This window comes from Marmota monax, unplaced genomic scaffold (assembly GCF_021218885.2).
Source record: "Marmota monax isolate L192 unplaced genomic scaffold, Marmota_monax_Labrador192_F-V1.1 WCK01_AAM20220418_F8-fsc00002, whole genome shotgun sequence".
NCBI lineage: Eukaryota > Metazoa > Chordata > Mammalia > Rodentia > Sciuridae > Marmota > Marmota monax.
In genome coordinates, this window is record NW_026693571.1 from 40,523,195 (window position 1) to 40,540,908 (window position 17,714).

A 17,714-nucleotide genomic window follows, 5' to 3' on the forward strand; every position below is an offset into this window, starting at 1 on the left:
AGGTCTTTTGTAAGCTACATTTGGGCAAAACTGTTTAGAAGGTATTTTAATTTAGATTCCTTATGTTCACTAGATTTTGAATAGGAAAGCTATGCTTGAAGCTAGTAGCCTTTTTATCCCTGGGACATGACTCTTGATCTGATTCTTTGTCAAGGGCATTAATTCAAGGATGTACCTCATCCAAAGCTTCCCTTTTGGCTCTGCTTTTGGTGTATACCATTGTACCAAGACTTCCCTGTGTTTTCTTTCTCCTTGAAGAATTCAAGTAGGGTTTTGAAGCAGTATGCCAGCAGTATTCAAGTTCAGGCGACATTAAAAGTATGTCTATGAAATTCTCCAGAAGGTCTAAGATGTTTAGTGCTCCATGATGTAATGCAGGCCTTCAAGTTCCAGCAAAACAACTCTGTATTTACTGCTTGTAACTAATAGTATATGTGGTAAAAGGAATTATATTCATATGGCAAATGAATACAACCTTAATGTGCACCATATGCAGAGTGGTGGGGTGATGTGCCAATATATCACATTTATTTACCTTGTTTAGTTGCAGAGAAAAATGACTATACCATTCAGCCCATAGGCTACAGTCATTTAAATATGAGAACAGGAGAACTGATGATTTATGCCCTCGAATTGAACCTGAGTATCTTCATATGTAGACTTCAGTAGAGCCATACCAGAGATGGCTGTCTGATACTTCATGCTCATATAGGAATTTTAATTTCAAACAATTTCTGGAATTAATCTAAGATGGTACACATTTTCTCTAGCCAATTAAGTTTTACTGTGTCGACTCTCGAAATGTGGTGCCATCTTTCATTTAGTTGAGAAGCTGAAGGTACCCCAAAACTATGAGTTTTGTGTCCCTCCTCATTTTTAAATCTAAGAGTAGAATTCTTCTGCTTTTAGAGCAGGGCATAACTGTGTGTGTGTACGTGGACCTGTGGGCTGAATGCACAAGTGTGACATTATTACAGCACTACTAGGGCCACATTTCGTTAAGATCGCTGAACAACACACTAGACTGACTTTACTGCCTTCTGAAAAGTTCATTTCACTAGAGGAACTGTGTGGCAGCTCTGTGTGTAAATATCTCACATTGTACTTTAAATATTCCAGAGAATGTATCGAAAGAGAGATAGTTTTACAAGAAATTCATAGGCATGTGTCTCTGATTTCTTTTACAAAGTAGCAATTACCATATTTTTTTCTAATTAACCTCAGTTTTCATATGCTGTCCCTACTATCTGGCTTACAGAAGTTTAAGTGTTAACAAATTTTTAAAAATTCATTTCATTGGTTTTTGACACTACCATTAACTCATTAAGTATGTCATCATGTGTCATTTGCCTGATAATTTTTTAAACTAATTTTTCTTGCATTCAGGTGGATTTGGTCAGATTTCAGGTTTGAGAATTGAAGTGCTGTTAGGCAAAAACTTCCTTATATTTCTTTCTCCTTTTGTGGCTTAAGGCTACATGACTGTCAAGCTTTTTAGCTTTTATTCTTTGTAGCCTTCCATAACAGAGAGATTGCTTTATTTCCTTGGGGTGAATAAGGTCTACATGTTTTTTATAGCTAAAAATGTGAAATCCCTCTTATATTTTTCAGAGTGCCTTACTTATGTATTTTTAACAAAGGAAGCTTAAAAATGTTAAGACATTACAAATAATTTTAAGTGATTTGGGTATTTAGTATAAATAGATTGTAGAATTTTATTTTAATTTATATTTATAAAAGTTATAGTCAATGTTCTATAGCAAATCTGAAGAAGATTTCATCTTAATTTTCTATCTGTATCTTTTTTGGAGGTAGAATTTTATAATATTTTTGTTACTAGACACCCATATGCAGCTCTAGAAACTGTACGTAAGTTAGAACCAAAGACCAAGCCCTGCTATGGGGAAATCAATAAATGAAAAATTTCAAGAAAGCAGGAAAAAAGTAGTACATTAGTTAGGTAGAGGAGTATGATATGTCCACATAATGAAGTTCTATACAGCCATAACAAAGATATTATACGTCTGTAATACTGACTGCTGTTTATATTGCTAAATATAAAATATCATCCAAATACGTATATAAGATGATGTGCACACAAGTGCACACAAATCTGTGTATATTTTTGCACATAAAAATCTGGAATGGTAGATGATTATTAGCAGTGTTTATTTATATGTAGTGGAATTTGGAAGCAATTTTTAATTTTTCTTCATAATTTACTAAATTATCTGATTGTTTTATAATAAGCATTTCTTACTTTGATAACAAGAGATAAAAGAGATATTTTAACTTGGGGAAATGTACCTAATTGTTTAATACGCCTTCAATCCCTCCTCTCAGCCTTTAGGCTACTTGACATTAGTAGCTACATCAGAATTTATATGAATTGTCAGAGAAGACTAGAAAGTCTAAGACAAGAAAGAATGGGGAAAATCAAATAATTTCTAGAAATTTAGGTATATTCTCTTAACAATAAATAAAAATAATGGGAATCATCTCTAATTGGCATTATGCAGCATAGGATCAACAGTTACATTTCTATTGAAAGGAGTTATTATAATAGCGTGAAAAAAAAAAGCATCATTCTGCTGCTGCTGCTGCTGCTGCTGCTGCTGTGAGGTGACACTGAATGGTGCTCACGACATGCTAGACACCATTATGAGCACTTTCCCTATAATGTAGTCCTCATGGCACCCTGTGTGGTAACTACTGTTACTATCCCTTGTCTTATAGATAGGTACAGAGAAATCATAAATACAGGATTCCCTTCCACTCTGGTCCACAGAGTAGCTCTTCCTACCAGAACCATGGGCACTTGCCCAACAGAGTCACTTGTAGGTGCCAGAGTCTGGATTCAAACTCAGCCAGAGGAATACCCCCAACCCTTTTATGGTTTGTTTGTTTTTGCTTTTGGTGCTGGGGATGGAACCCAGGGCCTCAGGCATGCTAAGCATGGGCTCTCAACACTGAGCAGAGCCCCAGAGGCCCTTTCTTCATCACTAAACGATACTGCAGCTTTTACTGGAAATAATCGGATAATCAGCAGTGGAGAACTTGGTGCAGTCATATCACTAAAGCTCTCAATATTTTCAAAGGACATAAAAAGATAGTTTTGATGTACTGAGTTCTTATAGTAGTAGATGTCAGGATAAAATGTGGGTATTTTTCCTTTTTTTGTTGTTTTTTTTTTCTTTTTGGTACTGGGGGTTGAACTCACGGCCTTGCTCATTGCTAAGTATGCACTATATCACTGAGCTACAAACCTCCAGCCCCTAGGATTTTGTATTTTAAAAAAATATTATCACACATACAACTTTAGGCACATGCTCGTACAAACTCACTTTTTTTTTCTTTCTGATACTGGGGATTAAACCCAGAGGTACTCCTCCAAGACCTATATCCCCAAGCTGTATCTCTATTTTTTATTTTGAGACAGTGTTTTGCTAAGTAGCCCAGGCTGTTCTCAAACTTGTAATCCTCCTTCCTCAGCCTCCCAAGTAACTGGGATTACAGGTGGTACAAACTAGTTTTTAAATGTACTTTTAGAGGGTGATTCCATTGTCATAAACTTTGGTATGTATCATAGACAGTGGAGAAATGTTTTGAACCAAGAACTTATATTTTATCACCTACAAGTGACTCCCTTGGGCAAGTGCCCATGGTTCTGGTAGGAGGATCTACTCTGTGGACCAGAGTGGAAGGGAATCCTGTATTTATGATTTCTCTGTACCTATCTATAAGACAAGGGATAGTAACAGTAGTTACCACACAGGGTGCCATGAGGACTACATTATAGGGAATATTAACTTGTCTTACATTAATAATTTTAATATTATTTACAAAAGAAGGCTACCAAAATTTTCTAATGGCTGTCACACCCTAACTGCAGCTATGGCATGTTGTCTGTAGTCTGCAAATTTAATCACATCAACATATTTTCATCAAAAAGACCATGATGAATGTAAGGGAGGGGAGAGAAGGGGAGGAGAGAAGGTTGGTGAAGATGTAATGAATAGAACAATTTCAAATAATTTCTGTTTGCATAATTAAAACATAGTATAACTGCCATTGAAAAGCCAGGATGTTAATGGAAAGGTTTAAGAAACATTTAACAGCTAGCCCCATTTCCCGTGCAGCAAAGCCATTTCCTTTCTTGATTTACCATTATGGTGAGCCACATGAGAAAGCTTAGTGTTCAGTTTTCACATGAGCATTTTGTAGTAATAAACTTTAATTACAGTGGAACAGAGGGCACACGCAAAGGAGAAGTATCCATCTTGGAAGACGTGACCAGCACATCTTGTATAATATGTTGATATTTTTTTTGTTTGTTTTAATCTATAAACACTTAAGAACTTCATGATCAGTTTTTAATTAATGAACTTCAAAATGAGTTCTCTATTGAAAATTTTTTTAGCAGAACCAGGCTTGATATTTTGTTTTACCTTTCTAAAAGGTCAGATAATACTAGATTTTACTAGTGAAGACAATTATTTATGTTTTTATTTAAGGGTTTTATTAAGTAACATTAAGTATTGCTTTTGCACAAAAAAATATAAAAAATAGTTTGACTTCAGTATGGCGTATTTGACCTTTACAGTTAGGGATTTATAATTATAATTTATAGGTCTGTAGCAAGATCAACAAAACCCAACCCAATGACCATTTGATTTTTTTTTTTTTACATTGATGGGGATGGAACCCAGGCCCTCAGACATACCAGGCAAGTGCTCTACTATTAAGTGACACCCCCCAGCCACCAATGACCATTTACCAATAAGTCATTTTCAAGTAAAAGACCATATTTTATTCTTATACTAAAGTATGTCATATATGATACATACTCAATATATGTTATTAAGTAAAAGATGGAGTAATTGAATGAACAAGTAAGGTATGTTACTTTATGGCCTAGAAATCATCTAAGCTAAGAATTAATTGGAAAAAAAATTCATTTGTATAAAACTTAGAGTAGGAAAATGTTGAACCCACCCCATTTCATAATAGATGCTATTGAAGAAATAGTGGATGAATTCAAGGGAATTACTCTGCTAATAACATTTTAAGTCACTATTGAGAACTTTACTGTGCATTTCAAAGTGACTTAATTTTCACAAGATTGAGGAGATAATGCCAAAAATAGCAAGGACTTTATGCAATACTTTTTTAGGTAATTAAATGTTTACCAGAAATATATGTCCAGTCTATTTTCACCTGGATTCTGAATGCCCATTTTGCTTTAATGGAGATAGGCCTTCAGAAATATTTTCCACATTGGATATTTATGAGCAGGATACTAGAACAATTACTGTTTTCCCTTCTCTTCTTTCAGGTATAAAATTTTAAGTGGTTCAGGTAGAGAAACATGCTTCATGTTACAACAGCACCAAAGAAATACACTTAATAAAACCGGTGCTACTGTGCCCAGTGGTGTTAAAATAGTCCAGCTAATATTTTAAAACATGGGTCTAGGATAAATGTTAAAAGAGCTCTTGTGCTGTTTATAGCAAGTTGGATTGTTAAATAGCATCAAGAAATTAATACTGATATTCAGCATTCTGTACTGAGAAAAACACGTCTGTAAAAACTGATGTGTCCTGTGTGTTTGGCAGCATTGGGACTGTTTAATCTCATTTGACTTGTTCATCTTTCTCTAAGGCCATCCATAAAGATGCACTGAGTATCCTTTTCAGCCTTTGGTTAGGATTTGCATCAGTAGTCATAAACCTGCTCTGGGGACAAAGACCTTCTTTCCTTTGAAGTAATTGCTCAGCTTTTCAAAGCAATCCTAAAGGTCTGTCCTCTTTCTCTTTTTATTTTTCTCTAAGAAGAGTTTGAATTGTAGCTTCTTAAACTAGCAGCAAGATAAATTTTTCTCTCAGCAAATTGAAAGCCATGGCGATTTTTCAAGCAGTAAGACTTTAAAAGGTTCTTAAGGGAATCTGTTCTGCTTTATGATCTAGCTTTTGCTAAATCATACTATCTCAGAAGCAAAGGTAAAGACTGTTTGTATCCATTAACTACTGCAAGTTTTTATCAAAAGAATTAACCTGATATTTGTCAGAAGACTTTCCCCCCTGCTCTTTATTTGGTTTAGAAGCTTCAGGGAGAGATTGGTGAGAGCTTTGGAGTTTTGAAAGTAATACATGGCTAGAATCATCTTATTTGAGCTGATGGCATGTCTGCCAGGTATTTAGCATACGCACTCAGCAGTAGTCCCCAGGGGCCGAGCGAGAATGAGCCCCACAGTTCTGAGATGTGCTGTCTAGGCTTTCCACAAGAGCACAGAGGGGCTCTGCCCTTCCCTTCTGTGGGATGTCGCCACATGGGCTCTTCTGTGATCCAAGATGACGTACAGCAGTATAGCCACAGAGAAACAGAAAGGTAGATTCTGCGAGCCACAGAGAAAACCTATGTTCTGCCTCCAATTATCCCTTTCTCTCGTCCTAGTAATTTTATTCCAAATGATTCCCAAAATGTCTGTTGAATTTAAACAGTTTATAGCTGTTTGGCTTTAATGCCATATCAAAGAATTTATATTTTTTAAAATATTTTTTAGTTGTCAATGGACCTTTATTTTTATTTATTTATTTACTTACTTATATGCAGTGCTGAAAATTGAACCCAGTGCCTCACACATGCTAGGCAAGTGCTCCACCACTGACCCCAGCCCCAGTCCAAGAATTTATATTTTCTATAGTGAAAATTTAACATTTAAAGCTCTTGGTTTATGGAAAGGTATGAAAATCCAACAGGTTTGGTTTTTTTTAAAAACAGACTTAGGGTAACTTTTGAGGATGCTAGGGAAAATGCAAAGAATGTTCCATCTGAAGAGAAGATAAGCAGCCATAAGCAAGACCAGAAGTGCCTCTTCTTAAAGGAAATTCTCCCTGCTTGTACAGTAGAATGTAGGTTTCTAGAAGCCATGAGGGTACATTTCCTATAAATGAGGAAAGTTGAGGAGCACAGTGATTTTTACAGGAACTCCAGCGAGTGTTTATAAAACCAGTTACCTGAGAAGAACCTAATGATCATAAGCCTACCCTTATGCTTTTAATTTGCTGTTTCTATCTCTTCTTGCCCTGTATTTCCTGAACTGTCTAACTTGCTTCCTGGACTAGGAAACATTTTGCCAAACATTGAAGCCCAGGTCCTAGCATTGAACAGTCCCTTATTTAGAAATCAGGCCTGAGGCAAAGAAGAATCTTTTTTTTTTTTCAGTTTTGAAATCATTCTGTGTATTTGTGAAGTGAAAACTGATTTGGTATGTCTGAATTCTTGGAAACTAGCATTTTGTAAGTAACGCGTACTTATAAAAAATCTTAATTATGAGTTTACACAAAAGAATGCTTACATCTTAACCCACTTTCTGGGGCTAATCCCAAGGCTTCCCAAACTGACTTTACAGTCCTAGGAAACTCTCAGCATTTCAGCTCTTTCACATTAAAGAAAGAAATGCAGTTGACAGCAATCTTTTCCTTCCACTGTGCTGCTGAGAAAATATTCTTAAATATGGAAAACAAAAGGCATTGATGTGCTTACATGACGCTCCGGGTTCGCCATGATCCATCTGTCCTTTGTTTACTTTGGCTTATGTGTAGATTGCCTTCATTTGCCATCAGTTTCCCTTCAAACCTTCAGTTTCCACGGAGGAATTCCAAGACAATTCAAGTCAAAACACAAGTCTCACCCCCCACACCATAAAATGGGGACGTAGGAAAACAAAGGATCAATCACACCAACGATGTATTCCTTAGATCGTAAAGATTTTAACTGTTGATGAAAAAGTTGCCAATAGATATAATTAGGCAGTAATTTCAAAAATAACATTAATGCTGTTTTGTGGAATTTATAACTTCATGGGAAATGGGGAACCCAGGAATTAGGGCTAAAGTATTAACTTTTAAAAACACAGCATATTTGTTTCTAAGTTTCATGACAAAGAGTATCGTTAACAGAAAGTTAAGAAGTTCAGATTAATTTGCATTATTTGTTTCTTTCCTTTGAAAATATTCCAAACTTGTGGACTTTTTAAGAAAAAAAAATTATTCTCTGACAAATTCTTTTTAGTTTGGGAAATGTCAAGTAAACTTTCTAGTTAAGGTGGGTATGCCTCTTCAGGGAAGTTTTAGGACCTGGAATGAAATGAAAGCAAGCCCCTGTTCCTCCTCCCTGTCTCTAATCTGTCAGCCAGGCTCTCTCTTTACCAGTAAGCATGAAGGCCAGCTCCAGCAGTGGCCTCCCTGAGCGCAGCCAGAGTGGTGCACAGTTTAATATGACTTAAATCTCCTTCAGAAGCACCTGTAGTCAGTCACCAAAGCTGTGAAAGACACTGGGGGACACAGCTGTGTGTTATGTGCTCCAGTGCACACATTGTAACTCAGGTGAAGTCACCACTGGCTCCTGGTGATGTGTGGCTGAAACACAGGAACTAGTCTTCTTTCTTCATAGTGGAGGCTACTCACCTCTTTTGGATCATGAATCTCTGTGCCTTCAGTGAAACCTAATTTCCTCCCTCACTCCCCAGAAAAATAGGCATGTGCACTTATTTTGCCTGAAATTTCAGAGAACTGAAATTGATGCACTGATAAGGACCTCTGCTTTGAAGCTAGATTCGGTTTTTTGACAGCAACGTTTACCTTCCTAAGTGCAGTAGGTTCCTGGTGGGTTTTCTCTGGCCTCCCAGGACTCTCCTCAGAGAAGGTGACTACTGTAAGAATAGCCAGCTATCTGGGGTTAGGATGACAGGGGTTTTTTGTCTAGAGTTCCACAGTTGTGGTAGTGACCTACTTTCTGGGCACATTTGCCCCTTTGGGATTACTATAAAACCAGGGCTGATCAAGGAATCTACAAATGCTAACAGGATCTCCTGCTCTGTAGTTTTGTTTATAAAGGCTCTTTGTGTCTTTGTCCTTAGACACTAAAAGTAGGGGACTAGTTTAGTCTTAAAATAGTATTCCTCAGGCTGAAAATGGAATCCAGTTTATCCTGGTGACTGAGCAGGAATCAAGCCGTTGTGCTCCTTCTCTGCTGTGGCCGTTCATGCTGGTGTCCCTTGCACACCTCGGGTTTTCTTTTTAGTTTTGGACAGAGATGTACTTTCTACTTAGGCAAACATCTTGGAACATCTCTCATTATTTAAACACTTTTTCACTATACCCCCTTCTCCACCCTTTTTTCCCTAATTTTCATTCATTATCAGAATGCTGTGTGAAGGTTTAGCTACCCAGCCTCCATTCTTTGAATGAATCATGGAGAAATACACTCTGTGATATTGATTTATCAAGAAAATACACAAGTTTAGTAGCAATAACAGGTATTTATAAAGGGACCACTTTGAGATATTCCTAATCCTACATCAGACCATCTTATTTTGATAGGTTTCAGTGACCCACAGAGGAAGAGAAGGAGGCCTTTCTTTGAATTGTACTCTGAGTCAGAGTCCCTACTTTTTAAATCATCCACCCATGAACCATGCTAATTAAGGGACTCGTGTCTATATTTTTGTCTATATTTGGTCTGCATTTGGAAGGCATCTCTGAGGCTTTTTTTTTTTTGCTAGTGGGAATTAAACCCAGGGGTACTTTACCACTGAGCTACTGCCCCCACATCCCTAGTGTTTTCTCTTTTTTTTGGTAATCCTCCTGTCTCAGCCTCCGGAGACACTGGGGTCACAGGCCTGCACACCACACAGGACTATCTGAGGCATTTTAGAATTCAGGCTTTGTCATCTGAGCTAGTGACCACTGTTGCTTGATGGTCACCTAAGGGTTCCTTGAAAAGCAACATGTGGGCCTTGAACTGTAGCATTTAGTTTAGAACTAGTCCTAAAATAGGGTTTTTGGACAAATTCTCAAACTCTAAAGATTTAGGCATCATGGAAATTAGGAACAAGTTATTTAATCTGCTTGAACTTGAATTGACTTGTCCTTTTTATCTGTTTGTTTCTGAAGGTGAGACTACCACCCCTCGGGCCATTCTGACAGGCCATGATTGTGAGATCACCTGTGCTGCCGTCTGTGCCGAGCTGGGCCTGGTGTTGAGTGGCTCTCAAGGTAAAGCTGGGAACCTGCATATGAGTGCATTCCTTGGTGTCTTCTGATAACACTTAGCAAAGACGAAGCCTCTTCTCTAAATCTTTGGCCTGTATAATAGCCATTAGCCACATAAAGCTACTCAAATTTAGATAAAATTAAGTGCAACTAAACAATCCGTTCCTTGGTGGCAGCAGCCTCATTGGGGGGGCTCAGTGTTCACACATGCCTGGCGGCTGCTGTGCACCTGAGCACAGACCCAGCCCTTCCTATTACTGCAGGAAGTTACATTTCACAGAACTGTTCTAAAGAGTTTAAGGTGTTTTACAAACCTGAATGGAAACTCCTGACTCTCTTCACATTCAACCTCAGGCTAGCAGGGGCCAAACTGTCACCGAGGAAAGTGGAGACACTTACGCTGGTCTGACTGGAAGTTTGGCTGGCAGCTGTGTCATCAGTTTAGGCCAGAGATATTGAGCTTCTCCAAAGTACACACAACAAATTGGGCTCTAACCAGGAACAGAGCTGCGTCCATTTGATAGCTGATCCATCTCTGTGTTTCTGCTCTGAACTGAAGTCTGAGGGCACAAAAAAGTACTCTTGTATCCCATGTCTTCTAGGCTTACCTGGTGGGCAGCCTAAAGTATTTGAGCCACCTTATCTGTGTTCTGGACTATACTTATTCTAGCTGACAAGTTCATATTAAGTATTCAAAGGGTTGTGTTTAAAAAATTTAGTTGGTCAAAGCAGTGAAGTGAGATAATACTGACAGCAGGAATTCTGTGACTACTGGATTTCCCCTGCCCCTTCTTGTACCAAATAATTTTACACATGCTGAGTTAACATGGGTCTTGGACTGTACATGATCCATGTAAAACACAGCTCTTAAGACCACCCTCACTTTGCACATAAGCGTGGGACTCTAATACTGAAAATGCAAATTGAAACCATTTTGCAAAATGGACTTGGACTTGATAGTGGGAAATGTTGTGATTGTTCCATGACTTACAAAATTTTTGTTAAAATGTTAAAAATCTCTTTTATTATATGTGTGTATGCACGTGCATATGTACTCATGTAAGGACATAAAAAATATTAAAACACACCTTGACTTAGTACATTGCAATTTAAATATTAGAAACTTTGAGATTTAAAATATTTTAATTCTTTATAAAAAACTTGAGGGTGGTGTGAGCAATCCTCACTGCCTGCTCCACATCCATCTTTTCTATGCCATAGACCACAAAATCATACTCCTTTCTAAGTTTGGACCATCTTCCAGCATTTTTTGTGCTTTCAATGTCATGAACTATCTTCTAGGTCTTGGATGGGATGTTTTACTGGTATCACTTCTGGGACACCATCAGTTTTTTTGTTGTTGTTGTTTGTTTTTTTTGTTGTTGTTGTTGTTGTTTTTTGTTTGGGTACCAGGAATTGAACCCAGGGGTAATTAACCACTGAACCACATCCCCAGCCCTCTTTTTTTTTTTTAAAGAGAGAGAGAGAGAGAATTTTAATTTTAATTTTTTATTTTTTGGCGGACACAACATCTTTGTTTGTATGTGGTGCTGAGGATCGAACCTGGGCCGCACGCATGCCAGGCGAGCACACTACCGCTTGAGCCACATCCCCAGCCCCCCCAGCCCTCTTTTATATTTTATTTAGAGGCAGGGTCTCACTGAGTTGCTCAGGGCCTTGATAAATTGCAGAGGCTGGCTCTGAACTAATGATCCTCCTGCCTCAACCTCTCGAGCTGCTGGGATTACAGTTCTATGCTACCAAACCCAGCTACATCATCATGTTACAAGCACTTTCCTAATTTGTATCAATAAACTCCCTTCCCTCATTTCCTAGCTGCATGACTACAGTGTCACCTCCGTGTCCACAACCTGCCCTTCATTCTCTAATTCCATTTATACTCAATTTGGATTCCACTCTCAGCTTTTTTCTTTTTATTTCTCTGTTGAAGTTTCATCTGTGGTGGCCAATACCCTTTTGTGTTGTCCATGTTTATAAAAGGTCTTACAAGTTTATTTCTGGGAATCAAGGAGGCAACACAACTACTGTGTTTGCTGTCTAAGCATGAACTGCATCCCAGATGTGCAGTAGACCAGTCACCTCTGTGCTTTGAAAGTGATGTGACTGGTCATTTGTCATGATGCACAACTGATGTTTACATAGTGGTTTGTGGCCTGAAAAGCCAGCCTCAAAGAGTCCACTTTATTCAGCTGCTGTGATAACTGAAAGCCGAACTGTGTTGTTGGGGATGGGGGTAGTGTTGTTCAGGGAATAATAACTGAAATTCATACATGCTGGAACTGGACAAAAGCAAAGACTGCCTGTCTGTATTTATGTTGAAGACCACAAAATCTTTTTTCCCACATTTTAAATTGGTACATTATAATTGTACATACTGATGGGATTTTTTGTTACACATTCATACATGCACACAATAGAACAATATAATTTGACCAATATTCTCTCTTAGGACTTCTCCCCTAGGTCCCTTTCCTCTACTGATCTCCCTTTGATTTTTAGGAGATCCACCTCCACCTTTGTTTTCCTCTCTAGCTTCACATATAAGAGAAAACATAGGACCCCTGAACCTCTGAGGTTTCATGACTTCTTTCACTTTATATACCGCATTTCTTTATCCATCCATCCGTTGATGAACACCCAGGCTGGTTCCATAGTTTGGCTATTGTGAATTGTGTTGCTCTAAACATGGGTATGCATGTATCACTGTAGTTAGATGGCTTTAATTCTTCAAAGTAAATACCAAGAAGTGGTATAGCTGGTCATATTCCTCCTCTCGTAATGGAAGGCAGACATGAAGGGGAGAGTTAGCAAAATAACTTACATATAAGATGATATGTAGTTTTTTTAAAAAGGCTTTCTACAGCCCAGTCTTTCAAGGAGCTTCCATTACTGATTTGTATTAATTTACAGTTCCACCTGCAGTGTAAAAGTGTTCCTTTTTCTCTACATTCTCTCCAGCATTTATTATTACTTGTGTTCTTGGTGACTGCCATTCTGACGGTATGAGATGAAATCTCGGTGTAGTTTTGATTTGCAGTTCTTTAATTGCTAATGATGTTGAACATTTTTTCATGTATTTGTTGGCCATTTGTATTTCTTCTTTTGAAAAGTGTCTGTTTAATTCATTTGCCCACTTATTAATTGGATTATTTGAATTTCGGGTGTAAAAGTTGAGTTCTTTACATATTCTAGATATTAATCCTCTGTCAGAAAAATAGCTAGCAAAGATTTCTCCCATTCTGTGGGTTCTCTTCAATTTCCTAATTGTTTCCTTTGCTGTGCAAAAGCTTTTTAATTCAATGCTCTTGGCATTATTTCCTGAGCGTTAGGGGTCCTGTTGAGAAAGCCATTGCCTGAGAGCACAAAAACTTATACACTCTCTGAACGGCCGAGAACAGCCTGAGAGCCATATTTGCAAAAGGCATGCTTTCAGGAACTGTGTGGGGAGCAGGCAGTAATTCCATTCATTTAGCTAGGAGATTGGAGGGTACATACCCTGGCTACCCCTCAGGGGAAGCCTGACTTAGGGATCTCTGGGAACTTCATCACCACATAAAGAATTTTTGTTGTCTACTTCTTCACTCTGTATGTCACAGGTTTTCAGTAGAAACAGAAAAGCTGAGATAGGTGTGAGCTGCTCAGCCTCTTCCCACCCTCCACAGGCATCCCAGCCTGGTGGTCACCCTAGGGGTTTGGCAGTGTTGAATGCTGCTGCTTGTTTTGGGGATATCATAGAAGTAGATTTAGTTGTCATGAGGTGGCAGGAGATGGCCCATGTGAATTTGGGGCATGAGAGATCACCACCGTCTCCCTTTCAGTTCAGTGGCAGTGGGCAAGAAGGTGGCTTAAGTCTTCAGCAGCCACCCTACTGCGCTCTCTCTGCATAGAACACAGTGTGGGACTGTGGCCCCTGAGAGGTGCAGGGAGAAGTCAGTATGCCTGACAACAACCCTGTCTGCCTGCTTCTCAACCTTCCTTGAGTCTGTTAATAATTGTCCCATTCCTTTCTGAATGCCTCCAGTTAATTTCACCTCTTGGCATAATGGATTTTATAAAGTAACTTCCTGTCTCTTGAGGAAAAGCGAGTTTGAATGTACATGGCTTAGCTTCTCTCCTCTCCCAATGGAAGGCAGACATGAAGGGGAGAGTTAGCAAAATAACTTGCACATAAGATGATATATAGTTTTTTAAAAAAGCTTTCTACAGCTGTCATGTAACACCATTATCCTGGTTGAACTGTGCTCAAGATTCAAATCACACTTTTCTTTTCACAGTGCAGAGGCTGGAGCCTAGGACCTTGCACCTGTCAGGCAAGCGCCTTACCCCTGAGCTACATACCCAAGCCTTCTGACTTGATTATGTATTTGCCTTTGTGTCTCCTCTTTCTCAGAAGGACCATGTCTCATACATTCCATGAATGGAGACTTGTTAAGGACCTTAGAGGGTCCGGAAAACTGCCTGAAACCAAAACTCATCCAGGCTTCACGAGAGGGTCACTGTGTCATCTTCTATGAAAACGGCTGCTTCTGCACCTTCAGTGTGAATGGGAAGCTCCAGGCCACTGTGGAAACGGATGATCACATCAGGGTGAGCTCCGCAGGCTTTTCTGCATTCCCCATCTTTACCTCGGTATGGCAAATGAGGGGCCCGGGGGTGGCTGCAGAAATCTTTTTGAGTTGTCTTGGCCTCTTTTCTACATGAGTAGGGACACGGGAGGTAGCACTTGGACAGGCGCAGAGCACAGCAGGCCCCAGCTGCGGGGCTGTGCCAGGCCGGGAAGCAGAGGAGGCCCTCAGCAGCAGGGGTTTTCTCAAGGGCCTGAGAAGCCATCCCTGTGACTTTTGATGGCACTGCAGTGCTTTTATCTAAGGAAGTTTCCTGTTTCTCAAGTATAAAAGCTGAACAGACCAGATTACCCTACAGGGCCTCGGGTTAGCACTAGGGTTAGACTCGACTTCTTCCCGGACAGCAGGCGCAGCCCGTCAAGCTGAGGGAGTTGAGCTGCGGATTATGAAGCGAGGCAGGCAGGCGTTCCCCTGAGTGGACCCTCCGGTTGGGCTTTGTTTTAAGTCCAGGGCTCCAGAGTGCTAGAGGCTGAGGAAAAGAGGCTGGTCCTTTGGGAGCTACTTTGTCAAGGTGCTTCCATTGTCACCAAAGCTTCTTGGTGCAGGCAGAGGGAAAGTGAAGCCGTGGGAGACCTATCATCTGGGTAGATGTGCATGTGATTGTACAAAGAGGACCCAGGACATGTTGGGGCAATAGCAGGGCCCCCATGCCTCTGCCCTCTGCGTGTGGGCCTGGGCTGGCTCTGGACATTTTCCTCAGTGCACAGCCTGACTCTGGGCAGCTGAGATGACACAAGTCCTCCCAGTTTCCCCGTCTCGTCTGCTCACCCTTTTCTCCCAGGTGAACACTAGGCTCAGGAAGCTTTCAGGAACAAAATCCCTACCAAGGGTCCCTGGGGGCTCTGTGTGCTGGGATCGAGGCTTCCTTGAGTCTCCTTGCTGGCTGTTGAGTTTTCCGCCGGCCCCGACATGGAAGCCAGCACACAGCTTCCCGCCCTCTGCTTTATTTTTCCCTTCTTTCCCATAATACTTCATTTAAACCAAGTACACATCAGAGGATTTTCCTTTCCTCTTTTCTTTACAATAATAATGTTGATAATCTGTCACTTTGAGCTGTGATTACTTTGTCAGCTGCACTAATAAATCTGTAAATAATTGAAATCCCTGGCTGGCTGAAACCGTCCCCTGGCACTGCAGCGAGACCAGCGGCTCGGCAAGTTCCTCAGGCAGCAGCGGGAGGCATCCTGCAGGCTGTTGGCACTCACCCTCTCCCTGCCCTGCAGCCCCCATTCCTCCCTCAGTAATGTTTCCCGCTGGATTTTAGGCTTTAAGAGTCCACGCCTTTTCCCCAGCACTCCTGCACTCTGTCATACTCACTAACTTGCAGGTGGCAACCGTGTGATTATGGTGCGCTCCCGTGTGATTATGGTGAGCACTGCTGGCCGCAGAGACATTCAGAGACATGCAGCTAGCCACCTGGGGAGGGAGGAAGGAAACCACAGTCCCGAACAGAGACATCACAGAGCAAGGATCTCCAGCTTCACCCTGCAGGCTGAGCCTATTCAAGGAATGGAGAGCAGGAAGCAAATCAGTCACCAGCCAGACCAGAGACTGAGTTTCTTTGAAATACCAAGAACGCTGCAGGCAGCCAGGCAGCCTGGGAACCTCTGTGCGGATCAAGGCTTCACACCTATTTTACTTCAGGTGGCAGATTGCTCAGTGGCATTTTGGTAAATAGCATTATTATAATACAGCACCTAGACAATGTGTGGATGTCTTCATGAGTCACTTGGATTGAAGCAGGCCAGCCTGTCCGACAGCACAGCTAGTCCACCACAACCAATAAGCACCTTCTCACTCCTAGGAGCTCAGTGATTTTTTTCCTTGGGGCTGATTTAGTCAGTCGGTCTCCACTGACCACAGTGGCCTGCTGTTGCCTCCTTAAAAACCAGTGCAGGCCATCCAAATCACTCAGGACCCAGAGGACGAGGTTAACAGGTCTCTGGAGTCACAACTCACTGGATCCTGAGCTGGGTTGGAATCAAGAACCACATAAAGGAAGGTTTGGTAGAACACAGTGCAGCTCAGTACATGCTACGATGGCCCTCACTGCCGGAGGACATGGACAGGCCCCTCATGATGGAGGGGCAGGACATGCTTCCCCCTGGCCATTAACATGTTTTGAGTGTTGATGAATGTATACTCCTCAAAATCCTGGATTTTTTTTTTCCTTTTAGACAGAATTAGTATTAGAGATTCTTAACTAGAACAAAGAATTAAAGATTAACGGTTTTAATATAGCATTTATCCAGTAAAAATCCTCAAGTATATAATTCAAATAAACCCCAACCATAAGGTCAACACATTTTCATCAGCTGAATTTTATAAGTGTGGCAAATAACTATTTGTCCTAGTCTTCACTGTAGTTCCCAGGTATCACTGGAGATTGCCATTTGTGAAATGAACAGAGGAAATAGGATTTTTGCTCATATTGAATTATATTTCATTGAAAAGCTTTGAGTTTTTTGGGGGGTTTGTTTTTTGTTTTGTCCCAGGGGTGCTTTACCACTAAGCTACTCCCTCAATCCTTTTTATTTTTTGAGACAAGGTCTCACTAAGTTGCTGAAGCTGGCCTTGAACCAGTGATCCTCCTGCCTCAGCCTCCCAAGTCGCTGGGATCACAGACACGCGCCACAGCAACTGGCTGAGAATATATCTTGTATGTAACTGTCTTCCACATTTGGGTTTTTATTTCTTAGATGTCTTTTTGTGTATTTAATAAGCTATATTTAAGAGGCTACTAAAAATTGGCATGTATGCAAATGTGAATTGAATGGGTATAAAACATCCCTTTCATACAATTTTAAAATTTCTCAGAGGGTAGATTAAAGACTTAGGCAATTATCCTAAAATTCTGAAACAGAGTAAGTATAGTTTTCTGAAGTTAGATTTTGTTTTTACCTGGCTGCCTTCATAATCTGTCCCCACATTCACTGTGCCCAGGTGGACAGATGATTGCAGGTATTAGCAGGGACTGAGAGAAATTGGAGGCCTCCCCGCCACAGGAAGGAGA

The 17,714-nt window shown here is 40.3% G+C and overlaps 1 protein-coding gene across 5 annotated transcripts in view; it reads left to right on the top strand.

Moving 5' to 3' along the window:
• Nucleotides 1–17,714, top strand: part of Lrba (LPS responsive beige-like anchor protein) — a 728,436-nt gene that overhangs the window by 702,785 nt on the left and 7,937 nt on the right. For all 5 annotated transcript variants that reach the window (XM_046459031.1, XM_046459033.2, XM_046459036.2 and 2 more), the window contains exons 54-55: nt 9,957–10,058; nt 14,467–14,663. In XM_046459031.1, coding sequence (XP_046314987.1) covers nt 9,957–10,058; nt 14,467–14,663 — 299 coding nt within the window. The remainder of the gene's footprint in view (nt 1–9,956; nt 10,059–14,466; nt 14,664–17,714) is intronic.